Source organism: Pleurodeles waltl, chromosome 1_2 (genome assembly GCF_031143425.1).
Source record: "Pleurodeles waltl isolate 20211129_DDA chromosome 1_2, aPleWal1.hap1.20221129, whole genome shotgun sequence".
NCBI classification, from domain to species: domain Eukaryota; kingdom Metazoa; phylum Chordata; class Amphibia; order Caudata; family Salamandridae; genus Pleurodeles; species Pleurodeles waltl.
Window position 1 is genome coordinate 652,139,965 of NC_090437.1, and position 28,000 is coordinate 652,167,964.

General features: G+C 46.0%; 1 protein-coding gene across 3 annotated transcripts in view; it reads left to right on the forward strand.

Annotated features, from left to right (window-relative positions):
- INPP4B (inositol polyphosphate-4-phosphatase type II B) overlaps positions 1–28,000 on the forward strand; it is a 2,522,842-nt gene that overhangs the window by 480,919 nt on the left and 2,013,923 nt on the right. For 2 of the 3 annotated variants that reach the window (XM_069242568.1, XM_069242569.1), the window contains exon 3: positions 11,715–11,833. In XM_069242568.1, the coding sequence (XP_069098669.1) occupies positions 11,715–11,833 (119 nt within the window). Of the gene's footprint in view, positions 1–11,714; positions 11,834–11,892; positions 12,392–28,000 lie in introns of those variants that run through there. The other variant, XM_069242570.1, reaches the window with a different exon arrangement.

Below are 28,000 nucleotides of genomic sequence, written 5' to 3' on the forward strand. Positions count from 1 at the left end.
TTTTTATTGCTCCCTAAAAGATACAGTTGAAATGCGCCAGTTGAAGTATGTGCACTGCTTTGAAGACGCAAGCTGCAACTGCAAGACAACTGGTGGCATATATATATATATATACATATATATGATATATATATAGATTACTTTTATATGTGGGTCTGGTTTTCCTGGGGGCCGATCGCAGCCCCCAGGGAAACCACACATACATTGACAAAAGTGATCTCTCTCTCTCTCTCTATATATATATATATAGATAGATAGATAGATAGATCTTTATATCGATATATCTATCTACATGGATATATCTATAGTTAGATCTCTCTCTCTCTATATATATATATATATATATATCTATAGATATATCCATGTAGATAGATATATCTATCTACATGGATTGATATATCTATAGAAATCTCTCTCTCTATATATATATATATATATCTGTATTTTTTTGGTAGTTGTAGGGTTTCCTTGGGGGCCAAAACTACTAAAAAAAAGTATTTCCCCCACAGGAGGTCACCCTGCCCACGGGCGACCCCCTGTCAATTTCTTTCTTTCTTTTTCTTTTTTAATTAGCCCCAGGGGTGGCACGATTGCACCCCCCCACAGGGGGCACCAACCTTGAAATAAAAAAATATGGCCCTGGGGGGAGGGGGCGGTCGTTTTCCGAGGGGGGCCAACCCCCCCAAGTGAAATCCCTGGTGTCTAGTGGCATTTTCTGGCCCTCGATCTCCCCTTTCATACGAGGCCTTCCCGGACGTGGGGAAGGCCGTTTGGGGCCGTTTTCCCCATCGGAGCAGGAAGCGGCCCTATGGCCGCTTCCTGCTCCGATGGGGAAAACAAGACTGTGACGTCAGCGCGCCGCACAAAGGGGCGGCTGGAGGGACGGGGAGACACGGAGGAGCTTCCGTGTCCCCCAGGGGGTTAAAAAATAAATAAAAAATTCTAATCTCCTCCCTGGTGTCGGCCACTGGTCGTGGGTAGGTCGCTCCCCCTGCCGCTGCAGCTCCACCAGCAGCTCCACCAGCCCAGGCTCCTGACACCTCTCAGCAAGACCTGCTAAAAACAGTAAGTACTCCCCCCGCTCAGCCCCGCGCTACTCACCTCTCTTCTCCTGTACCTCTGTCTTCTGCCTTCCGCTCCCTCCTCCAACCTCTCTCTCCGCACCTCTGCTGTCCTTCTTCCCTTCGCTCTCTGCTCCTCTTCTGCAGCCCTCTTGCTGCGTGTTCTGCTCTTCCTCGGCCCCGCTCCTCTTCCTCACCGCGTTCTCTTCCTGCTTCTTTCTTCTTCCTTGGTCTTCATCTGTGTTCTTCATCTGTGTTCTTCTCTCCCCTCTGCACCCCATCCTGCGTGTTCTCTCTTCTTCTGTGTCCTCCTTCTGTATTCTTCATCTGTGTTCTTCATCTGTGTCCTTCTTTCTCCCCTGCACCCCGACCTGCGTGTCCTTTCTTCTTTCTTCATCTGGGTTTCTTCTATCTCCTCTGCACCCCGACCTGCGTGTTCTCCCTTCTTCTGTGTCCTTCATCTGTGTTCTTCATCAGTGTACTTCATCTGTGTACTTCTTTCTCCCCTGCACCCCGACCTGCGTGTTCTTTCTTCTTTCTTCATCTGTGTTCTTCATCTGTGTTCTTCATCTGTGTTCTTCTTTCTTCTCTGCACCCCGTCCTGTGTGTTCTTCTCCTCCTCTGTACTTTTCTCTGCGTGTTCCTTCTCTTCCTCCGTGGTCTCCTCCCATCTTCTGGACGCCTTCCGTCTGCTTCTCAGGTCTCTCCTCTTCTGCCTGACTCCTCTCCTTGACTCTTCTCTCGTCTCTCCGGACTCTTCTCCTCCTCTTCTTGACTCTTCTCCCTTCTCTCTTGACTCTTCTCTCCTCTTCTTCTTTACCCTTCCTCTTGACTCTTCTCTCTTCCGGTCTTGACTCTTCTCTCTTCTGGTCTTCACTCTTCTCTGTTCTGGTCTTCACTCTTCTCTCCTCTTCTGTTCTTCCTTACTCCCCTCCTCTTCTGCTCTTCCATACTCCCCTCCTCCTCTGTTCTTCCTTACTCCCCTCCACCTCTGTAACCCTCCCTCCACTATCTTTTCTCCACTCCCCTCTACCTGACCCCCCCACCCTCCGCTTTCCCGCCACCACCTCCTGCTCGGCCCCGCCTCCCCGCTCCCATTCGTCGCCCCCCTCTTGCCCCCCTCCTCCCTCTTATGGCGGCCGCTGCGCGGCAGAGTTAGCGACCCTTGACCCAAGGGTAGGTAGCTCCCCCTGCCGCTGCAGCTCCACCAGCCCAGGCTCCTGACACCTCCCAGCAAGACCTGCTAAAAACAGTAAGTACTCCCCCCGCCCAGCCCCTCGCTACTCACCTCTCTTCTCCTGTACCTCTGTCTTCTGCCTTCCGCTCCCTCCTCCAACCTCTCCCCGCACCTCTGCTGTTCTTCTTCCCTTCGCTCTCTGCTCCTCTTCTGCAGCCCTCTTGCTGCGCGTTCTGCTCTTCCTCGGCCCGCTCCTCTTCCTCACCGCGTTCTCTTCCTGCTTCTTTCTTCTTCCTTGGTCTTCATCTGTGTACTTCTCTCCCCTCTGCACCCCATCCTGCGTGTTCTCTCTTCTTCTGTGTCCTCCTTCTGTATTCTTCATCTGTGTTCTTCATCTGTGTCCTTCTTTCTCCCCTGCACCCCGACCTGCGTGTCCTTTCTTCATCTGTGTTCTTCATCTGTGTTTCTTCTGTCTCCTCTGCACCCCGACCTGCTTGTTCTCTCTTCTTCTGTGTCCTTCTTCTGTGTTCTTCATCTGTGTACTTTTTTCTCCCCTGCACCCCGACCTGCGTGTTCTTTCTTCTTTCTTCATCTGTGTTCTTCATCTGTGTTCTTCATCTGTGTTCTTCTTTCTTCTCTGCACCCCGTCCTGCGTGTTCTTCTCCTCCTCTGTACTTTTCTCAGCGTGTTCCTTCTCTTCCTCCGTGGTCTCCTCCACCTTCCATCTTCTGGACGCTTCCCCTCTGCTTCTCAGGTCTCTCCTCTTCTGCCTGACTCCTCTCCTTGACTCTTCTCTCATCTCTCCGGACTCTTCTCCTCCTCTTCTTGACTCTTCTCCCTTCTCTCTGGACTCTTCTCTCATTTGCTTCTTTACCCTCCTTCTTGACTCTTCTCTCTTCCGGTCTTGACTCTTCTCTTTTCTGGTCTTCACTCTTCTCTCTTGTGTTCTTCACTCTTCTCTCTTCTGTTCTTCACTCTTCTCTCCTCTCCTGTTCTTCTTTACTCCCCTCCTCTTCAGCTCTTCCATACACCCCTCCTCCTCTGTTCTTCCTTACTCCCCTCCACCTCTGTAACCCCACCTCCCCTATCTTTTCCCCCCTCCCCTCTACCTGACCCCCCACCCTCCGCTTTCCCGCCGCCACCTCCTGCTCGGCCCCGCCCCCCCGCTCCCATTCGTCGCCCCCCTCCTGCCCCCCACCCCCAGCTGACCCCTCCTCCCCCCCTCCTCCCTCTTATGGCGGCCGCTGAGCGACAGAGTTAGCGACCCTTGACCCAAGGGTAGGTCACTCCCCCTGCCGCTGCAGCTCCACCAACCCAGGCTCCAGACACCTCCCAGAAAGACCTGCTAAAAACAGTAAGTACTCCCCCCGCCCAGCCCCTCGCCCAGCCCTGCGCTACTCACCTCTCTTCTCCTGTACCTCTGTCTTCTGCCTTCCGCTCCCTCCTCCAACCTCTCTCCGCACCTCTGCTGTCCTTCTTCCCTTCGCTCTCTGCTCCTCTTCTGCAGCCCTCTTGCTGCGTGTTCTGCTCTTCCTCGGCCCCGCTCCTCTTCCTCACCGCGTTCTCTTCCTGCTTCTTTCTTCTTCCTTGGTCTTCATCTGTGTTCTTCATCTGTGTTCTTCTCTCCCCTCTGCACCCCATCCTGCGTGTTCTCTCTTCTTCTGTGTCCTCCTTCTGTATCATTCATCTGTGTTCTTCATCTGTGTCCTTCTTTCTCCCCTGCACCCCGACCTGCGTGTCCTTTCTTCTTTCTTCATCTGTGTTCTTCATCTGTGTTTCTTCTGTCTCCTCTGCACCCCGACCTGCGTGTTCTCTCTTCTTCTGTGTCCTTCTTCTGTGTTCTTCATCTGTGTACTTCTTTCTCCCCTGCACCCCGACCTGCGTGTTCTTTCTTCTTTCTTCATCTGTGTTCTTCTTTCTTCTCTGCACCCCGTCCTGCGTGTTCTTCTACTCCTATGTACTTTTCTCTGCGTGTTCCTTCTCTTCCTCCGTGGTCTCCTCCCATCTTCTGGACGCTTCCCCTCCGCTTCTCAGGTCTCTCCTCTTCTGCCTGACTCCTCTCCTTGACTCTTCTCTCATCTCTCCGGACTCTTCTCCTCCTCTTCTTGACTCTTCTCCCTTCTCCCTTCTCTCTTGACTCTTCTCTCCTCTTCTTCTTTACCCTCCTTCTTGACTCTTCTCTCTTCCGGTCTTGACTCTTCTCTCTTCTGGTCTTCACTCTTCTCTCTTCTGTTCCTCACTCTTCTCTCTTCTGTTCTTCACTCTTCTCTCTTCTGTTCTTCACTCTTCTCTCCTCTCTCCTCTCCTCTTCTGTTCTTCCTTACTCCCCTCCTCTTCTGCTCTTCCATACTCCCCTCCGACGCCGACGCCCGCAGCTAATGGGTTAAAGCCTGTCTCCAATATACAGCTACACTTTGTGCATTCCCTCTAGTCAGCCACAAACTCAGGAAGGGTAGGTGTTGCAAAGAACTCATCTGCATTCACCTGCATTCTGATGGACCTTCCTGAGCAGGAAGGGTGGAGGAGAACTGACACTCGTCAATAGGGAAGTGCCTGTCCCCACAGAAAGGACTAGTCATCGCCTACTGGTTGGCTGGAACCAGTGTTGAGAAGAAATGATCTTTGTGCTCTTCAAAGACCTTCTTTGATGTCACCCCCACTTCAAAGGAACATTTGGGTAAAAGAACTGGGTCTTTGACCCCACCAAATCAGTACACTACTGGACTCAGCTGAAGTAAAGAGTGCTGTGCTGCAAGGATTGCCACTCTGCCTGGATTGACTCTTCTAAGGAACCGCTTTCCTTCTTTTCTGAGCTACCTGCTGATCTCTGCCCTCCTGAGGACAAGGACTGGACCCATCTCACTTAAACCCAGATTGACTCCAAGGGCTTGCTGGATTTTCCCCCTGTTTTTCTGTAGTCCCAGAGACATCAAAGACTGCCTGGAACTCTCCTGGTGCTACTGGATTCTTCCATCTGTGAGTCCTACCCTTTCCTGAGGTGCCCACTCTAGTCCTAGGCCACAGAAGTGGGTTATGCAGCTGCTTTCTGCTAAAAATTTACTCACTGTCACCACTGCAGCAGTTGGAACCGATGCATTGCTCCTTCGACACCGATGAAGAGGCTGTTCGACGGTGGATCCATAGCCTTGGCGGCCCACTGATGATGCTCTGTGTGGCTCGAGGATGCTGCATTGTATTCATCTCTACATAGCTCAATGCTGACATGGAACCCGACTGTGTGGAAGATTTCACTGCATCGCCTTTGCTCCTTGACATTGACACTTGCGCCATACAAGGTACTTCTTCTGCAGACTCTGCATGAGTTCTATAGCCCTCCTACCCTCGATCGTGGTTGGCCTGAACTTCTGATTTGCACTAGTCCCTCGCAACCTCAAGTAACCTTTTGACAGCTAGTGACTTCTAAAAACTATTTTTTGTTTAATCTTTTAAAAATGTCATATCTGTTGTTTTGGTCTTGTTTTACTCAGATAAATATTCTCTATTTATATAAACCTGCATGGAGCCTTTTGTGGTGTTTTCATTCTGTTGCTGTGTGTGTGTTGCACAAACCCTTTAGACATGGCCTCATATGTTAAGTCTGCCTGCTCGCTGTCAAGCTACCAGAGGGTGAACACAGGTTAATTTAAAGTGTGTATCTGACTTCCCACGACTACGATTGTGGTACCTACTTGTATAGCGTGCATACCACCGCCAACTAGAGACCCAATTTCTAACAGAACCAAAATGGCTAGGACACAAGGCAGGTCTAGGTGTGAACTACATTTACCAGTGACGGCATCCTTTGAAGGTCAGGAAGGGGACTGGGCCCATTCCTCAGGCCATCTCGCTCAAGGAATAGAAACACCTCTCCACACCCAAATCCTTTGTCCACTGTTTAGGACAAATCCACATCTTACCACAGGGGAGCCATCCAGCACTGGTGACACTGGACACTGACAGAAAACCCCTTTTGGCTTAGGCAGAGAAATTACTACTTTCTAAAAGTGTCATTTCTAAAATACTAATATGAAATCGGACTTGACCATTAAGATGTATTTTAAATCCTTATAAAAATAAGTCCTTGAATCACTTTATCAATTTTTTCTACCTGTTCCCAATCTTAAATTAGACATACTAAGTTGTTTTAATGTAACCAAGTGTTTTTCTATGGGAGAGTCAGCCATGGTACAGTGAACGACGACTTTAGGGTGTTTTGACTACCAGGACACGTAAAACACTAAGGCGGTCATTCTGACCCTGGCGGTCAAAGACCGCCAGGGCGGAGGACCGCGGGAGCACCGCCGACAGGCCGGCGGTGCTCCAATGGGGATTCCGACCGCGGCGGTAAAGCCGCGGTCGGACCGGCAACACTGGCGGGCTCCCGCCAGTGTACCGCCGCCCCATAGAATCCTCCAAGGCGGCGCAGCTTGCTGAGCCGCCGAGGGGATTCCGACCCCCCCTACCGCCATCCAGATCCCGGCGGTCCGACCGCCGGGATCCGGATGGCGGTAGGGGGGGTCGCAGGGCCCCTGGGGGCCCCTGCAGTGCCCATGCCACTGGCATGGGCATTGCAGGGGCCCCCGTAAGAGGGCCCCTAAATGTATTTCACTGTCTGCTGTGCAGACAGTGAAATACGCGACGGGTGCAACTGCACCCGTCGCACAGCTTCCACTCCGCCGGCTCGATTCCGAGCCGGCTTCATCGTGGAAGCCTCTTTCCCGCTGGGCTGGCGGGCGGCCTGAAGGCGACCGCCCGCCAGCCCAGCGGGAAAGTCAGAATTACCGCCGCGGTCTTTCGACCGCGGAACGGTAACCTGACGGCGGGACTTTGGCGGGCGGCCTCCGCCGCCCGCCAAGGTCAGAATGAGGGCCTAAATATGCATATGCTTATTTTAAATATCATGAACCATGCCCTAAATAGATTTAGGGCACACCTTGAAGGTGTTCAAAAGGAAGGGTTAGGCGTGGCTAAAGGTTTATTTTGCCAGGTCGAAATAGTAGTTTAAAACTGCAAAGCGAGGTTGCAGGGTCAGGCCTTGACTTTAGTGGGTCACACAATAAGTGGTGGAGCCCACTAGTAGCATTACATTTACAGGCCCTGGGTGCATGTAGTGCCAGATACTAGGGACTCCTAAGTAAATTAAATGTGCCAGTTAGGCAATTAGGAATACTCCAATTTTACCATGTTTAAAGGGAGACCACATGCACTTCACCACTGGTTGGCTGGAGTAATTTCTGCAGAGTGCTGTGGGCAATAAAAACGGGTCCAGTAAAGGATGGAAAAGATCTGGAAGAATGCCATACAGATCGTGGTCATTTCCAACGGTCTTATAGCTTGATCACATTAAAGAATGCCTCTAGTGCCATTTTAAAGTGCAGCATGCACGAACTGACAAATGGTGCAAAAACACCATGGCCATAGCATGAATACAGACAACCCATTCTGAGGTTTTCATTATCTTAAAGATGATGAAATGATTGCTATCATTCAATAATACGCTTTAAGCATGTTTCCATTTCATGAACATTAATTGGGACCTAGATGTATGAGATTTACTGTTTAACTCTGTCTGCAGGCAGAACTGTTCAGCATAGAAGAACATATGACAGTCCATTAAGTCATGACGTATATTATTCAATGATTTTTGCCCATTCCTCTGCAGGCAGCTATGCCCTGCTGAATATGGCTGTCGAACTTTTTTCCAGTTTTATTTGAACATTTCACAGTCTAATGTCAAATTCATTATCATCGATAATGTCCTCCTTGATCCATCAATAAGGGTAGGGGTGGGTTATAGTTAGTTTACCTAACCATATCTGGCGAAATACAGGGATTTTTAGTTTTCTCTTCTGTAACCATAACTGAATTTTAATTGTATTTTAATTGGATTTTTGTAGGATGTGGGACTGAGTCTCTTTGTCCTGCAAGGGCAGCCGCAGATTTTTTCCTGCTCTTGCAGCCGCAGATTTTTTCCTGCTCTTGCAGCCAACCAGTCAGATGGCTTCAGTTCTTCAGATCTACTTTGAGAAAGCTCCCTGTACAACCAGATTTGAGATTTTTTAGGGCTGCTTTTCCAACGTGTTGGTCATCACTACCACTTGTTCGTGGGCTCTGTTACACGGCTAATTGCACTTTTGCCGATAAGTTGACTGTGAGCGAATTTCTTTTTCCTTTTGTGTGTCTCTTCAGGCTGATGCTCATGGCAGCCGTGGCGCTGCGAATCGGCTCACTTATGTGAAACTGTTTTACTTTTAATTTCCAATTTATGTGGCAAGAAAAGTCATGTTAGGAGTTAACAACGCTAATAGCTCTAACTCGAGCAAATGCGAGACCCGTTCCATTGCTTTAAACTTTGGCTTTAAAATCCCAGTATGTAAAGAGTCTGTGATGACCTTTTGCTTCCTCTTCAGGTACACAGAACTCTCACAACAAGCTTGGCTATCAAATGTCCAAACATTGTTAGTTCTGGTGCTTTTCGAGTGATGTGATGTCCACTCATTGCAGCATATAAAATAATGTGTAAAAAATGTTGACGATATGAGACCAGGATAATTTTGACTTTATTTTTCTGTTGCTGTTTCTTTTGAAACTGTTGAAAACGTTCACACTAGTCTACACTCTCTGGAGCATCTTTTTGGATTTGAAGGGTGAATGTCTCATTGGAACAGAGCGTGTGGTCATCTATTTTTCCAAGTAATTTTAGGTGTGCTTCAGTACAGCAGAGCTTACTTTCTTTCTGTGGCTCTAGGGATATATTTAGCCTCACAGAGGCCGCAGATGCCTTCTTCTGATCCGAGATATAACACTTTTGATTATCCCGCACCAGTTTGATACCTAAACATTCTGTCTAACTAACGACCTATAGCAGCAGAAGGGGGTGATTCTCAAAGCTATTTGCCCCTTCACGCTTAATTCACATTTAAAAATAGATGCTTTTTTCGAGTGTAACCATAGTTCATATTCACAAAAGATGAGTTTGCACTAATTAATAGATCTAAAGCCAAATAAAACCAAGAAAACAATTGTAATGTGCACCTGCAGACATTGACTTTGCATATAAAGGGGCAAACGATTTTCCCATCTGCAAACCTGGGAAAGTGAGGTTATTTTTCTGTGTTTTCCATCGGCATTTCCTCAGTGCAGAATTGAACGTCCATCCCATAGTTGTATGAAATTTACTCCAGCATCATATTTTAATGCGAAATGATAATATGCAAGGTTAGCGGGATTTACAAGCATTAGATTACCTCAGTGCTTAACTTGTAAATAGAACCATGCCGGTGCGAAAAGCCCCTTTGAAACATGCGGCGGCTGCTGCATTTAAATGTGCGAGCACTGAATGCTGAGGCATCGTAATTGTGAAGCCATTTCTGGCCTCCTTAATCCCTTTACAGCCACTCCCTGCCCCCACAGCTAACTCTTGCAGCTTTCTACTTTCTCCCTTTGTGACGCTTTTTCGGTTTTCTCTTCCGCCGTCTTTCCCATATGTGCCTTTTGCTCGCAGTAAATGCCTGATGCAGAAAAATAAGGCCCTCAAAAAATAAGTGCTGGTGCCCCGCACTGGAGCCACCTGCTCAAATTAAGCACTGGATTTCCTTTACTCAGCAGTTGTAAATCCTGCTGTTAATGCTTGTAAAAGTGTGCTACGAACACAAATGACTTTATGAATTGGGTCCTTAAACACACAGTGATTTTGTGTGAGAAAATCCAGTCCCAGGGGTGGGGAGGTGAGCATTTTAGGACATGAATACCATGAAAGTTTGCCAACTTACATAAAGTAATGTGTTTCTGGTTATTTACAAACACTACCCATTTCCACCTAGTTGGAGATTTACTCCAAGTTCAAGGCTGAATTAAATCAATTTTCAGTGTGCAATAGGCAGAAAATACCCCCAAATCTTTGCAGGTATAAGGGTAGAAGTTTCTTCACATGGTAAAAATATTTGCCCGATTGTAAAAAAAAAAGATTAAAAAAAAGTTAGAAAGCACATGGGAGTTGCTCAAATATTTTTGCATAAGCATCTTTGCTCGTTGAGCGTGTGTACTTTTGGAAACTGGTACAAGAGGGTTACTGGAAGCCTTTGTGGACTCCAAACTTTAAAGGCAAGAGGTAGCCTGCAGGTGTAAATCTCTGACACCGGGACCCTAGATGTTGAATATTCTTCAAAGCAACCCACAATGTAGCACTATACAACAGCCATGCTGTGGCTCTGTTCCAGATGTTTGCAATGTGCACACCATTAAACTGATCTCCAGTCACTGAAGGTGATGAAAAGCATAACCCCTGGCATACAAATGGTTGTAGGCCTCAAAGAGAGAGCACTTCTTACAACAGCATTCTGGGACTATTGAAACCATTCAGTAGAAACTGTTCCATGACTCAGTACTACACGCAGGATTTGTTTTATACAAGCATATTGCCATTTATTCGTGCTTATGGGGTTTTACCTTTTTTGCATGTGTTGTTTTTCACCTAAACAAACTAACTATCCCTCTCTATCTTCCTTTCTATCTATTCTGTGCAGGTCTCACCCCTATCTATCCACCATGCCACACAAGTCCACTACACAAATACAATCCACAACACACAATTCCACAACTAACAATGCCACTAAAACCCACATAATTCCACTCCACTCCACATACAACCACTACTCTCCAAACCGAAACACATAGATAAAAGACATTATAATTTTCAACTCCAATAGCTCTAACTCTTGCAAATGCGAGACCTATTGCATTGCAAATGCTTGTTTTCATTTGGGGTTTGTGGAAGCAGTCAAACCACGCTCACTCTACTCTGTGAATTAATAGTCTACATGTCTCTAAAATGTAACATTTTCGTGCCCAGACAGAACACTTTTTAAACTCTAATTTCTCGAAAACTGCTCGACAAATGTACACTAAACTAAGCAGATGTGCTTCCTTGATTAAAGTTCTACTTTCGAGCCACCTTTGCTGTAATTCTATTCAGCTGTTTTTTCTCTGTATGGATGAACAAAGAATCCTACAGCAGATTAAATGTGAAATGCTAATTTTGACATCCTCCCCTCCTTTTTTGGCCCCATTTGCCGGATTGGCAGGTTACTTTGGATGAACCATTTTTGACAAGTTTCCCGTAGGTTTGTTGAAGGGCACAAAAGTTAATAGCAAATCAAAAAAATGCCTTTTCGAGTATGATCCAACATGTATTAACACCCAAGAGTGTCTCCATTCCTCTGTTTGAAGAAACCTGCAGAAGCTGGTAACATGGATAGTGAAAAGGACATTTCAATTCAGCTGTGCAGCATGTGGCTTCCTATTTCTGTAAAGGTGCTTCCAACAGGGATTTCCTGGGCTAAATCTGCTCCAATCCCTGGAGATTTCATTCAGAGCCACAGCTTAGTCTACTTCATCCTGTGACAGTGTTTCCCTGGTATTGGTTTTTTCAGTAGTTTCTCTTTTTTTCTCTCTCCTTCCGCTGGTGACATTCACAGCGTGCAGGGACCTGGTGACTGCTGCCTGCGATCGGAAACTCAACACGTTTGTGCAGATCTCTGTGGTGCATCCAGCGGAGCAGAGCGGGGCCAGACACTGCAGCACGGAGATAGTGGAGGTAAGTTCATATCCTTGGCAGCAATGCACTTTCGCTTTGTGATTGCACGTCAGATATTTACAGAGCCCGACAGGCAGCTGAGACGTGTTACCGCACGAGCATCCACAAGGAATGGATATGCCCGGCAGTACACGCTACAGAAATCCATCCTCCTCTTGGCATTAACTCAGCAGCAAAAGCAGTCAGAAACACACAGGCTCGCCTTTTTCAGAAAACGTAAATTCCTTCCTTCCGCCCCACCCTCCCCCATCGAGGGCCATGAAGAGAAGCCTGGCTATTTCAGAGTGGCGGCCAGGGTGGATGCAGCAGAACTGCATTTGTTGTTGCCCGCAGACAGCCAGAGGAAAAACAGTTAGCAATGACCGCTGGCCGATGCTCAGGCTGTTTATTGATCGCAGAACTTTATGGCCAAATGCCTGAACGCTTTAATTATCCAAAGGTTGGCATTTGTTTGTTAGCTCTGGTTCCTTGCTTCTTTATTTCTCGTGTTTTTGGGAGATCGAATTCTGCTCCGCTTGCAAAAAAATGTGCTCCTGTTTTCCTGCTTGCAAAAGGAGGGTACGTATTCATGATGTTCTTACCTTATTGGACAAGGAGTGGGGGGGTGGAGGGATGGGGCTAACCTGACTGTTGGAGTAGTTTATCAAAAGTGCTGTTTGTTTAAAAACCCTCCTCTGCGCAGTTGTACGTCACCCATTCGATTGTTCCCGCGTTTTGAGACTTTTACCTGAACTTGAAGTTTCTTGGTCTTGCATGAGGAGTTTTAAAAATGTAGTCTTGCAATGATTGCTATCTTTCATTTGACACACTTGCAGCTAAGGAGCAGGTATGTTTATCCTCTTTGAAGTACTTTATGATCTCACCTTGGTCCATGTCAGCAGAGACACTACGGGTTTCCGTGCTGAACTTTCGCTTGGCATGTTAATGCTTTCTGGGAACTGTAGTCTTTGTGTGCTATAAATTAGCCATTTGGATGAGCGCACTATAGAAATAAAGGATTTATAACCGAAAAGAGGAAGTCTAGAAAGTATGGTAAGTGTTTCTTAGAAGCACACCCAGGTAGCAACACTGTGATCTTTTCATAGCTGCTAAGGGACCCAGGCCACATTATTCATGTCCTGCCACTCCTGACCTATTAGGCAAACAACACAACGCAGCCTGCATTTCAACCCTTTTTCAAATGTTACAAGAGAAACTCTAAATCCCAGAGTGCAGCGTAACCCTGGCTAAAACGACAGAAATCGATGTAGGTGGCACACAAGACAATTGCCTTTTGACAGAAATGTAGTTGGCAGCATAGTAAGCAGTTTGTGTCTGCTTCATCGAAGTGTGTATAACGTGCAGGCAGTGAAGCGAATTCGGTATTTCGTCGTTTAAAAGTAGATACAATGGGTACCACTGCGTCGCCTGATATTATGAAATGTCTTTTTACGTTTGCTATTAGGTTCGGTGGGTAGAGTCCACTGTGTTTTTATGTCATTGGCTTTTTTCACTGGCTACTGTGCTCATTTTTTGCGATGTACCGTTCATAGATTCTACAGATACCCTGCCAGTGCCCTTCTCCCCCAACTGCCCACCCCCTTGTTTACTGTTCAAGGAATGTTTTGGGGTCGTAAGGAAAATCCTTGACAAAACCCAGGCTGGAAATGACCATTACTACTTACTTAAAGGGCTGACAGTGAATCTGTGCACAGCCTGTACCTTTCATGGCTTAACCTGCTTGTTGGGAAACTGACATTTATGTATCGAATCTACATCTTTTTTTATTATAGATTGTCCATACTTAATGCATGATGCGCCTATTATTAACACTGAGTGACGAGTAAGTGGTGAACTGAATAGGGTGTTACAGCACCCCCTCCTCCTAAATGTAATCAACGCTGTCAGTTTATGTATCCGTACTGCTCGTGCGTTTGTTATCTGAAAAGGTCACATCTGCTGCTATGTGATGTTAACTGTTGTGGCCGCATGCCACTTTTGGGTGCGAGCGGGGGATATTTTCTCCATCCTCTTCGGTTCTCCAGTAATCCTCAGCAATGGCAATCTGTCACTTGTAAATTCACGCCATAGCAATGACAGAAATATCCTGTAAAATATGTTCGCAGTTAGTGAAACTCGTGCACTGTGTTTGGGGCAACATATTGCTACTGGCATCAGGTATGATTCATTTGTTTCAATGTATGTCTTCTTCGTGAAAAAGCGTAGCTCTAGGCAACATTAACAACCTTCTTTTTTTATTTTTTATTTATTTGCAATTTTATGTAGCGCAGACATGGCTCAAAGGCATCACAGCGCTTTACAACACACAGAGTACTGAGTTACATCGGGTTACATTAATAGTAATAGAACTGGACTTTTATATCAATGTAAGTTTATAGGAATTACCACAGGAGATGGTTACAACAATAGGGTAGAGAACAGGAACTATTAAGTGAAGCAGATCAGGATGCATTGGAGAAAGTAAACAACTCTGTTCTAGGGTGAATTAACCAAAATGCCTATCAAATAGGAGGAGTTTGAGGTCCTTTTTGAAGGTTGCTTGGCAGGTGGTTAGACCGAGTGAGGAAGACAGAGAGTTCCAGATTCTAGTTGTGCTGCTAGAGAAGGACTTATTCATGTATCGTTCTCACCTGAAGATGGGGGTTCCGGGAGCAGGGATTGGGCATTTCTGGAACCCCTCTTTGCTATAGAGATTTTCTGATTCTTATTTAGCTAGGAGGGTGAGGAGGAGTGCAGCGCTTTGTGGGTATGCAAGCAATTTTGAATTGGGCCCGCTCTTCAAGTGGTAGCCATTTGAGGGTGAGCAAGGCAGGGGAAATGTGGTTACATTTCTTGAGACCTACGATGAAGGGTGGTGCAGAATGTACTGTTGCTCTATGTGGTGAAATTGAGAATGCCTGAGAGAAGGACAATTCCATAGTGTAGTCTCGAGAGAGTGAGAGACTGAACCACTGTTTTGAGTTCTTCTTCTGGAATCATTTGTCTGGTGCCCCAAAGCTACCTAAGTTGGTGCTGTGTGCAGCTGGCCATGGTTGTTATATGGCTGTGGAGATTAAGACGATTATCCAGGGTGATTCCGAGTGATCTGGCACTTGTGACAATGGCAGGGTGGCCTACGAAGGCAGGAAGGATGGCCATCCATTCTTGTACGTGCGTTTCTGCTTTCGGAAGTGAGATCAAAATACATTCTGTTTTACTTGGGTTGAGCTTTAAATAGTGGTTAGACATCCAGTTTTGAATCATTGAGAGTGTATTTGAAAGCAGGGAAATGTCCTCTGGGGATGAGATTTTCAAGTATATTTGAGGATCGTCGGCATAGAGGTGGAAGAGAATCCCAGTGTTTCTGAGAATCACACATAGTGGTTCTAGGTAGAGGTTGAAGAGGGTTGTGGAGAGGCTTGAACCTTGGGGGACACCTTGGTGAAAACTGACTGGTCTTGAGAATGAGCTACCTATTTTCACAATTTGGGAATGGTTGGACAGGTAGGAGGAAAACCAGCCGAGGACCAATCCTCCACATCCCATGCATATTTCAAGCATACAAAGGAGGTCAGGTTGGTTTACAGTGTGAAATGCAGTGGATAAATCCAAGAGGACCAGGAGGCAGGAGTTGCCGGAGTCGAGGATTCTAAGGGAATCATCAACTGTTTGTAGGATTGTATTTTCTGTACTGTAACCCTGGGGGAAACTTGATTGGAGAGTGTCTAGGAGGTTGTTTGTTTGGATGTGTGAGGCTGGTTGGGACTCTATGCAGCTTTCAATGACCTTGCCTAAAAATTGGAGTGTGGCGACTGGGTGGTAGTTGCTCAAGTTCTCTAGATTAAGAGTTGTTTTTTTTTTTTTTTTTTTAAGACTGGCATGATTTGACCCATTTTTAGTCATTTGGGGAAGAAGCCCTGATTAAGAGTGAAATTGACCAAGATGGTCCATATGGGAAGTAAGTGTGTGACAAGAGATGTGCTGCAAGATCCTGGAACAGTGTCCTAATGATGGTTAGAGGGTTTTATGATGGGTTTTGAGGGTTTTCGATGGTTAGTAGGTCCTGCTCGGAGATTGCAGAGAAAGATAACCATGGTTGTATTGATTTGCACGGTAGAGACTCAACCGTTTCAGGGTACTCATTGATGGGAGATGGAATATGGATGTCTCTAAATTTTTTATCAAAGAAATCCACAAACTCATTGCAACAGAACACATATGGCTTTGGAGCTGAAGTCATGGCGGGGTTAGTAGACTGGGCAATAACCTAAAACAGGCGCTTTAATCTATTCTTTGCAGAATTCACAAGGGCTGTGATAAGGGAGGATTAAGCTCTTATGATTTGGTCTCTGTATTGTTTTCTTGCTATGTGAAGCTTAGTCATACTCGGTAAGGATGGTGTTTTCTCCATCCTTTCTCGTATTTTGTGATAAGCTTTTTTTTTTTATAAAGCTCTTTAGAGATCCAGGGCCTAGATGATTTTGGTTTGGATAATTTGCACTTCGGTGGTGCGCATTTGTCGATAAGGGATTCCATGCCAGAGTTGAACTTGTTGGTGGCCTCTATGATGTCAAGATGGGGTGTGATCACAATTAGGGTGGGAAGGGTAGTAATAGCCATGGCTTCTGCCTCAATGTTTGCTGTGTTTCTAAACCATATTTTCTCTTTGTTGGGTTGCCCATAAGTTTTGTTGTAAGAGCCGGTTAGAAAGAACGGGATCTGTATGTGATCAGACCAGCCGACTGGAATGGGGTCGCATAGCTTTAGGTAGGGGAAATTGGAGTTTATCAGATCCAGAATGGCACCTTTGTGGTGTGTAGGTTTATGGCAGTGTTGTTGGAGATTGTTGGCACTGAGAAAGGAGGTTTAAGTGTCCACATCACTAATGCCCACATCTCCCCAGTGGATGTTTAAGTCACCAAGGAAGATATTGTTGTCAGAGCTGATAAGTTGGGAGGTGAAGAAATCAATACATTCCTCAATGAAGGTGGTGTTTTGGCCCGGCAGACGGTAAATCACATTCAATCTGAGGTTGGAGGAAGTGGATTTGGACAGTTCCATCAACAAGCTTTCAAAGGACTGAAAGTGAGTTGTTACTTGTACAAAGCATCTTTACATTTCACACCTGCAGGGGGCATGTGAGGGTCTTATTGTGCTGATTGATTTGATGGGGAAGGGGCACCTATAAATGTTCCAAAGACAGAGAAAATATTCTTACTAGAGGGACAGCCAGGCTGAAGAATTTGCCTAGGGGCTAGACATACTTTCAATTGTAATATGATTTCACTGTTCTCTTATTCCTAAAACAATGAGTGTATTGGACACCTTCAATGTTTAAAGAAACCTTTTGACTATGTTTGCAGCATGGTATGCTAGTAATATGGGAGAGGCACAAAATTAAAAATCTGCCTTGTTGCATTTCCCACATAAAAATACTTGACCTGCACAGTAAGTTCCCTCAACCATAAAAATGCCCCAACTTTTAACTCAAAAGTGGGAAAATACGCATCACCCCAGAAAATCCTGTTTAGTAGGGATATTAGGGAACTAGTGCATGAAAAAGTCAATACTTTTTTCATTTTCTTTCCCCTTCACCAGGAAACAATCTACCCATGCCACTTGTTTATAAAAACAAATATATTTTTTGGGAGTTGACATGAATACAAGCTGCTCCAGGAAATGTAACCCACATTTTTTCCTGTAAATAGATCTTATGATATTGTGGCTTGAACACATGCTGCAAAGCTCTGAGTCATTTGGTCCTTGTTGAATGATGTACATTTGAGGGTTTAAGCATTTGTCCTGCAGACAATTGGGTGTTATCATTAACAAATTCAGTGCTACTGACTATATATTTTTTCAAAACGTGAATGATATGCTGTTCATTCTCCTATTGGAGCCTGTAACTACCCAGTTAAAAATAAGTCTTATTATTAGTCACTTCAGCAGTACTAATTATATGCAGTTCATTGGATTGAAAAGTATAGTCAATCTTGCCTGGGTTCAAAAGTTTGACCTACAGGTTTCTCACGGCAATCAGCAGTGCTCACTCATATCATTCGAATTCCAACTTTATATAGAACCTAAAGATTTTCTCCTTCACAGTCTGCTCTCTCCACCGATTTTAAAAACTCCGAACTATAGCTTAAAACTGTACTAAAAGTTAGCCGGAGCATTCAACAATTTACTGGTAGGGCTGGTGACTAGGCCACCTGCAGATAACTTAAGGATTTTTTCTAAGCTTTAGAACCAAAAGCATGACAAAAATCATCCCACCTAAAGAAGCATGTTTTTTGGTGAAAATTGAGGCAGGAGATCATTACCATTCTAACCCGAAAATTGGTAAAACAGATTGGGGAATTAAGTGTCTCTTGCTTCAATGTATGTGTAATATCTGCATCCTGGGTTTGAATCGGGTTTAAATCCTAACATCTCTAAGCATTTACATCCTTCTGAAATTTATAAATTGAATACCATTGGCTTGGGTAGTAATATGCTTAGCTATGTCTAGTATTTCGTGCTATGTAAGAAAACAAGTGGTGGGGCATGGATGTCCTCTGAATGATGTACATTCATTTTCCACTTCCCTGAGTCTCTGACTGCCTATAGATGGTATCCTGTTTTTTTTAATTTTGGCACTGGTGTCCCATTAATTAAGCTGTTTACACAGGGCTCATCCTGGACCCATCCCATGAGGGGCACACTAAACTTGCCCTCATGGAAATACAGCAAACTGTCCCTGTCATGAGTTTAGCATACCGGCTGATGGTGACATTGTACTGTGTTTTGTGAATCCATAATTGTGACCAAACTTTTTCTTTCTTTCTCACTAGAGTGGAGACCTACTGTCCCACTCATGGAAGGTTCCTCTTCAATGCACTTACCTGACTCCTAGCGATAATATCCCAAATGTATGTTGTGTGTATAACCTGCATGGTACACACATGTATGAGTGATCTAGAGTGTTGGAGACAGGTGGGATACATTTTGGATACCCCAAGCCTCACCTTTTTGCACAAGATGGGAGCTGAGACACTGAAGTGAGGAAAGGGGAGACAAAGCTCCTTTGGAAATTAAATTAGGCCTTTTGCTTGGCAAGGGGCTACTGAACAGTCTTCTTCAACGCCACTGTTTGAGGACGGTAGGGGTAAAGGGATGGACGGCAGACCATTATGCAAAGTGAAGGGGAACCTTTAGGTAACGCTCATCCATTTGTATTTCTCTGTTCTCACTTTCAGTTTGGCTGATGTCAGTCAAGCACAGAAGCATCATGCCACTTTACCTCAGTTGTGGGTGCTCCAGTCTGGAGACTACCCTGCAATGAGAGGAACACTCTATGCAAAGGCTATGTCTGAAAAGCATCCTGGAACAAACACTTGATACGAGAACCACGCTAGCCGTTTCTGAAGATTCAAGCATTAGGTACACATTTCCTTTCTGATTTTGTTGTATAAAAGTGAGACCCCACAACCCCACTTATTTTTTTCTAATCTCTATGGCCAAATAAAGGAGTGTTGTCCTTTTGGACTTAGAGGGCTGTGTGCAACCAAACTGGTGTATGACTGACAGCCGGCTTCTCAGAAATGAGGAGACATCTCTTGTTTTTGATCACTTGTTAGAAGAGCAGTATATCTGACCTGAAGCCAGTAAAAGCCTAAAGCTGAGTGAAAAACCAGTGCTTGCCAACCCTGCAGGAGTGTCTGTACAGGAGGAGTGAGGTGCAGCTTGCCCCAAGTATCTGTGGGAGATCTACAGAAAAGATGACTGAGGCGAGCTATCTATGTGTATGTCTGCAGCCTCCCCATGGCAGATCCACATGGGAACTGTGAAGATCCAGACTGTGATCTCAGAGGGACAGTTGGGTCTGTGAGCCTGAGTTGAAATCCAGCCTGTGCAATGCCATGTAATCAACAGAATAATTGTGAGTGCATGGTTGCATCACCATCAGAAGATGGACCTGTGGGTGGCTCTGTTAGCATCAGAAGAGCAGCATGTGCAGGGCTGTATTGTCTACAGAAGTGTGACCTGTGCATGTCAGCATCACAAGGAGAAGGTAGCCTTGTGTCTGGCAGAATTGAGCCAAAGCATTGGTCTGGGTGTGTTTTGGAAATGACCATATTTTGCATGGTGTAGTCCAGTCTACCTTGACCTCTGAGTTAAATGTTACAAATGGAATGCAGCAGCCATTCTATGATCAAATTAAGCAACATTATAAATGTGACCTGCGGCCTACCTTTTGTCCCTTTGTCCCTGCTTTGGGAGACAGTTCACTCCTCATTAAGGGGGCTTTTGAGCTGCCAGGCGACAGTTGAAGCTTATGCAAATGGACCCCAAGAGATTTTAGACAGAGAAAAACTAACTTTCTGAAAGTTAATTTTCTAAATGAAATCTGTAGCTGTAAAACCTACTTAGGGGTGAGTTATTAATATTTAAAACAAAGTTTTAGGCCTGTCCTAAGAGGTAATTTTGACAGGTCGAATTAGCAGTTTTAAAACCACACAGCCAGGATACAATGGAAGGTCTGCAGTCATGTTTGCACTTGCACTGTTTTGAATGGCACAATGGGTGCTGCAGTCCACTATTTACATGTAACTAATAAACCCAGTGTACCCCTGGTATCATATACTGGTGACTTGCAGGTAAATTAAATGTCAGTTAGGAGTATAGCCAATTTTTACATGTTTTGGGGATCAGAGCACATGCACTGGGGCCTGGTTAGCAGAGCCACAATGCACAGAGTAAAAAACACAGCAGCAGCAGTCAAAAATAGGGATGATAATAGAAAAACAGACATTTTCCTACTATTACTCATGAGAACGATTATCTCGTTGTTTAAGGAGGATCCAGGAGTCACCCCCACCTACAAGTTGGAGCCAGGCATAAATGTGACACCCATAGGACCTTCCTCTGAACACTTTCTGTACTTGTTGAACTACAGAAAAGGATTAGACCTGTGGTCTATGGCCTGAGCCTAGAACACTGAACCTGATTTCCTCGTGTACCAAGGACAAAGAAGTAGACTCCAAGGGTCATAAGGCTGACCTCCTGTTTAAGGAAAGGGACACAACAAACTACAACATGCCTTTTTCTGCAACTGCCCAACTAACCAGTTGCAACTGGACCTGCCCTGAACCCTGCTGCTGGCCTCTGTTGGAGTGAGTCTTGACTCCCAAGTGCTATCCCCAAGGTTCTGGAACCTTGGCTGGTGTCAAAGTGTGCTTGTCCCAACATATCCTGAAACATGAGACTTAGATTTCTTTTGGCTCCTAAGACTTCTGAAGGAACTGGAATCATTAGCTAAGCCAATCTGACGAAGGCACTGGATTCAGGTTTCTTCCCCAAAACATTTTTCAGCAGCAAACCCGATTCAGCCTGGCCTCTGGAAGAATGTATCCTGCCTAGTGGAGCTCTCTTCACTTTCAGCCTTCCCCCGCTGGCTATTACTTGAGTTGGATACCCCTCCACCCTAGCTACTACCCCAGTTTACTATAGTGTGGCTGCACCGAGCCCAGAGATTCGGCCTTTGGGGGCGGGAGGGGAGGGGGGGCTCCGTTGTTCCACTGTGATCAAGCCTTTCCCTGAGATTATCTGCTCAACAAGTACAGAATATCACTGCACCAACGCAGGACTGCTGGATCTGTGTCTGCTGGTACCCCAGTAGCAGGGCAGAGATCCAAGATGGTTTTTGCAGGTAGCATGCCACGCTCAGAAAGTGGGAGAAGGGAATGCACACTGAGAAGGAAGCCTGCAGGTGTTCATGCCTACTTCTTAATGACAGTTTGTGAATGGTAGTGCTCCCATCTCATTTTTACAGAGTGGAAAACACAATGATGTTAACTTTTTAAGTAGATAGTTACCACTCACTTTAGATTTGGGTCTTAAGCACCGCTGGAAACAAAAGGCTGCTTCTGCCATTGGAACTAGAATGTACAAGCTACATATATCAGGCTGCACATGGAAGAACATAGGTTTCATTTCTCTTTTTTTAAAACACATTTTATTGATTTTCATTTTAAACAAAAAACAGGGTCTGTGAGGCCAACTCTCATCAGAATAATGATGAATTAAATAAACAAAGAGAAATTCGAATGCATGCATGTACATGCCCCCCGCACTTGACATCTATCAGTAACACATAATAAAATCTGCGTGCGAGAATCAGTATTCCCCACCCACCCTGACCTCCTTCAACCCATAATTGCCCTGATTTCATCATCAATCAGTTGATACTTCAGGCAAACAGGTTCCAATTCTATGCCCCGGTTGTCCGCACCCACCTTCTTTATTTTGGGGTGCTTCTGAGGGCAACCTCTTTCTTTATATACTACCACTTCCAAACCCATACAATGATCCATTTCTTTTTTCCAATCTGTGAAAGATGTGGCAGTCACAACCTTCCACTCATGTGCTATGTCCCCTTTTGCCAAAGTCAGACCCAAATACAACACAGATATTGGTACCTATTAGCACCTAAATCGTCAGAGAGATGTAGAAGGATGAGTTTTTGGTCCATTGGGATCGACCAAGAGAGAACTCTGCTCAAACAGGCTGTCACCCCACACCAGAATCTCTGCAGATCAATACAGCTCCACACCATATGAATAAATGTGTCCTCCCCTGTGTCCACACCGAAGACAGGTCGTAGAGGCGATCACACCCATGCACCAGAGACTGTTGTGCAAATAGACCTTGTGGAGATACTTAAGCTGGATCAGCCTGAGCCAGGCTGCTTTTGCAGCAATTTGAGGTGCCTCCAATGCTTCCGTACAATCCCTATTCTCAAGAATGCCAACATCTGTCTCCCACTCAAGCCAAAGGGCATGAAACGTGTTGGGGTACTTGGAGATAAGTGTTTGATAGCTTTGTACAACAACTTTATATTCCATGTGTCACATCCCCCAGGGTAGAAATCCTGATGAGGTCCCACTTAAGGACACCCTCCAGTGTCGCTACTGCAAGAGCTGAATACACCTCCATGTAGGTGTCCATTCTGTCAATTGGCCCCACCACCCCACCTGCCAGACGGAGGAGCGCTATAGATTAACTACCCTTGTCGCTGAGGGAAGACCTCTTCCACTGCTGCTTCTGTACAGGTTAAAGAGAATATGGGTGACCCCCATTGTCCACCTTTCAGACGCATAAGCAGGGTCAACCTGGACATCATACCACCAGTCGTTAATAATCAGAAGATGGGAATACACAATAATATGATTTGATATACGCCGCAGCGATTCCCCCACAGAATGAGGGCTTGAAACGTACTCAGACCAATGCGTGGGGTGCCCCGTCTCCCAGAGAAAAGCAGCTAGGATGGAGTTCAATTTACGGAACAACTGTTGTGGAACATCAGATGGGAAGTTCAGTACAGTGCGGGGTTTGGCTCTCTATGTAGTGTTTTAAGTTAGGCACACTGTGCAGAGAATCCAGACAACCACATGTTGGTTTACAGAGGTAAAAACTAAACCACCTAATGCTCTAATTTTTATGGTAGCTTGGTCAAGCAGTTAGGTAAACCTTGGAGAAATGCAAAACATTTGTTGTACTCACACTGTCAATAAAGCAAGACACACTCAAAGGAATAACTTGAGACCAATTTCCAAAAACACTTCAGATTTTTATAAATTTTTTAAGACCAATGTCATCAAAATCATCGTAAGTACTTTTTAAGTTATGAATTTTCAAAATTTAGAAAATGCCTCAGTTCTATGCGTTAACTACGCACCATAGAAATCAGTGGAGAAATACTTGAAAAATACATATAAAATCAGGCAATGCGGTTTCCAATGTCTCCTTTTGCAGGTATGTTGAGGATGTCGGTGGGCCCTATGGATCAGCTGGAGAAGTTCGGGGGCTCCCAGTTCTGGCAGGAGCAGCTGTAGGAAGCCACTGGAACTTGTGCCAGGCCACTGCGGGGGACCACTTGGAAAAGAACTGCACAGGTGGACTTCAGGTTAAGTCCGGTGGATCCCCTTGAAGTATTCAGGTTGCAGCGGTGTGGGACCCTTAGGGCACAGCTGGTTCTTCTGTGCAGGGTACAGGGTGACTGGGTGCAGAGTGAATTAGTGAGCCAGGATCTTTGCGCAAACGTACCCTTGGAAGCAGGAGGAAGGTAGCGTTGAGAGTCATTAGCAGGTCAGCAGGGGTACTCTGGTAGGAGATCCTGGTGCTTTCTGAATTCCCTTGACTGGGGCTTCCTCATGGTCCTTTTTCAGTCTGGAGTGGACTGTCCTTCTGAGTGTCTGACATTATGTGACCAGTACCTGGGGCTATTGCTAGGTTTGGCCACTGGAGGTCGCAGTGCCACCAAACTTGGCACACTTGTGGGGGTTGTCCTCATGGTCTGATGAGTGGAGTTTGGTTTGGCTGCGGTGTCCAGTTCCCTAGCCAGCAACCAGTCAGTGAAGTGGACTTCACTGGTCCTCTGGTCTCTGTTGAAGGACAGTGATGCCTTCACTCTGGAGGGAGATCTTCTGTGATTTCCAGAAGTGTGGAGGTCCTCTGGGGGTTTGTACAGTATGTCAAAGTCCAAGCAACCCATCAGTGGCAGTTGTCGAGTCCTGGGTGCAGCAGGCAGGGGTTTGCTGCCTTTTTCTTGGTGGAGCAGGACTTCAGTTCTCAGGCCTTGGGTCTTCTTTGTTACTTGTCTTCTTGTGTACTTGGAATCTGATTCTCTGGTCTAGCGATGCTCACTAAATACTGTATTTAGTAGACGTTTAGGGGAGTACCTGGTAGTGACCAATGGGTCATCTACCTTAGGGTGGCTACACCCACAAAGTGACCACTTCCTCTGGGCAGAGGTTACTTCCCTACACATGTTTGCTATTTTTCTTCCATGCAAGATGGAGGAAAATTAAATGGGGCTGACCCCTCCTCATGTTATTTGTGTGTTTTTCCCACCGTTGCTCCAGCCAAAGGTGGGGGTTTGCAATGGGAGAGGCCATCTGCTGCTAGCAGCAGGCTTGGGGTTGAGTTCAAGGGCAGTAAGCCCTTTGAAGCTCACTAGCAGGGCAGTGAACATTCCTGGGGGGAGGTGTGATAGCACCTCTGCCCATGGGCTTTGTTCTGGGACCCAGAGAGCAGGATCTCTCACCCCAGGGGCCAGAATCTTATCTGGTGGTGGCAGGCTGGTTGGGACCAGCCAGCAACCATGCCAGGGTAGTTAGCTTTTGTAGGGCGCACGTCTAAGGTGACCCATGGGTAAATTTTGTAATAAATCTAATACTGGTACCAGTTTGCATTTATCATTCTGTGTTGTTTAATATCAGAGTGGCCATCATGTAGCTGTGAAACTGGTACTGACCAGTGTCCAGCACATGAATTTAAAATGGCTGCCCTGTTCACTTACTAAGTCCCAAGTTTGGCAAGGATGTAGTAGGGGCATATTCCTCATGCATTTATGCGCACATATACAATATAGTGCACCCTGCATTATGGCTAGAAGACCGGCCAGAGGAATGACTTACCTATATTGCATGCAGTTTATAGTGGACAGAGCACACACACTGTGTGCCATGTCGAGTTTGCATTTTAGGATTGCATTAGAACACTCAGCCTGTAATGGCAGTGCTGGGTACATCTGGATGCATGGCCCTGGAGGGTGGCACAGTCTGTGCTGCTGCCGTCAGTGGCCTACCTTTAGTACCCCCTGCCCTGGGTGCCTAAGTACTATTTACTAGGGACTTTTAGTGACAGCTAAAGCTGTTGTCAGTTGTGCCAATGCATCACAGCAGTTTTAGGGTAAGAGATCTAGCCCAGAGAACCTTGTTAGCATGGCCCCTAGACACTAACAACTTTGAGACTACATCAAATACCAGGCACAAAGTGGGGGCTAACCATGACAAAAGAGGCCTTTTCTCACATACGGGAACCAGGGTAAAGCCACCATATTAAAATTGACAGATAGACCTGTCAGGGACAATCGCAAAATGGACCATATCCAAACATCCTCCTACAGTCAAGCCAGAACTGGCTCCTTATAGCGTGGCCACGCCAGAGTCCTGCCAGGGGATATGAATATGCTGAGATATTTAAACCCATTTACTGCCACCTGCAATCCAAATGCCCTGCTGAGATCCTGGAGACCTACACCCTCTGAGAACACCATGGACTTAGATATGTTTATGTCTGGGCTTGACGTTTCCCCAAAAATATACAGGATCTGCTGTACATGGGGCCCGATGGTTCGGGGAGTTGAGGAAGAAAAGGACATCATTTACATATAATGCTATTCTATCGGATAGTCCTTCTCCCCATTCAAGGCCTGCCACCTAGGTATCCATTCTCATCCACATCTCCAAAGGCCTCCATGACGAGAGCAAACAGGGGAGACAGGGGACAGCCTTGCTGTGTCTCCTGCTGCACCAGGAATTAATCCTCATGGGCACCTGCTGCTCGAACCAATGCTGTTAAATCAGTAGATAGTAATTTAAGATAAGAAAGAGATCTGGAGGCAAAATTAGGTGTTGAATGAGACTGAATAGATAATCCTAAATTGTGGAGTAAAAGGCCTTGTCAATATTGGCCAGAAGAATAGCTACCAGACACCCCATGCCCCTACCTTGCAAACTTCAGAAACGGGCCTCAATGAGGAGCCCAGTCAGGTCTGACCCAATGATTCCCCATACCCAGCAGGAAAAAAGAAGAACATTGTAGGAAAGCAAACTATCACTCCAAATGTCTTATGGTCATACTTAAAGGAGAGTACATCAGAGTTCAGAGGAAGCACCATAAGGATTTAAAGTTCCCATCAATGTTAACTAATGGGTATTCAAGTCAACACCTGAGAGTTCTGGGCCCTGCCCTCAGCTGCCAGAGCATCTTCGGTCCGCTGGGAGTTCCTCCATGAGGAATGAGATCTATTGTGATGCTTCACCGGGGTCTTTGTTGGTCTGTTTCATCTCTCTCCCTGGGACGAATCGGAGTCCGTCGGTGGGGGAGTGTGAGGTTTCACACAAACCCTCTTGTCCATCCAGTGGAAGACTTCTTCTGGTGTTTCAAAGAAAAAAGTCTGGGATTGATACATGATCTTCAACTTCTCCAGGTACGGGAGCATATAACAAATACTGATACTCTCCTTAGCTGCTAGGAAGACAGCCGCTGCTGCTGGACCATCCTTATTATTCACGGAAGATCATGATAGTTTGTGATTGGTGCACAATATTGTCTTGGAGAAGGGCATATTTGAGGATAGGGTCTTATCCATATAATTGAGGAGCTTTGAAATCATTGGTCTGAGCCTAGCTTCGGGAGGGGGGGCACAGCACCAAAGCCCTGTGAGCCCGCTCAACCATAAAGCAAGAGGAGAGGGCCTCCGGGGGCATCAGTGTGCAGAGCCATTGATCTAAGGAATAGTCACACCTGTCTGGGAAGCCAGTACATCATAGATTATTGCAGCAGCCCTACTCTCTGCATCTCCAACCCTGGCAGCCAGTTCTTTAGTCACTGCTGTGAGTTTGATCATGGTCTGTTGTACAGATTTGACTGAGTCTTCGACCCCAGAAACCCTGTTTTCAGCTTCAGTGCTCTGTTCAATGGTATTCCATAGGTCTAGGTGGAATAGATTATCCTCAGTGTCTATGGCACCTATTTTGGCATTGAGCATGTCCTGCGATTGCGTAATGGTTGTCAGGAGAGCAGCGTTGTTAGGTATTGATTTGTCATGACTACTTGCTCCAGCGAGTATGGAGGGCCTCCCAGGTTAGCTGTATTTGTTGAGAGTGCTTTACTTGGCACCAGGTGAAGCTTTATACTAAGCCATGTTGGTAGTGGTGTATAAGAGCACACCAACTCCGCCAATGCGCTAATGGGCACCACAACTCAAACACCCGACTCTCACCATGGTCCAGTGTGGGAGGCGGCACAAGCAGTCTCTAGGGTGCTAGGGGATGCAGCAACATGGGGCCCACCACTATGGCACACAAGGCGAACAGACAAACACAGGAGCGAGGACTGGGGAGTAAACTGCCATAAACTTTACCTAAACCTGGTCCGTCCGTCTCCTCAGCACGTGTACCTACCCCCTGCACAGCTCCCTAGGGAGGTCAAACATTCAAGGTTCAAGTGCACCAATAGGCCCATGCATTATATACTGAAGAATGAGAGTATTAGTGCCAATTGTATTAGAGGTGTCACCAATAGAAGTAAACAAAGAGATCAGATGAGCAGAGTCTTGTCCTTCCAGATTTCAAA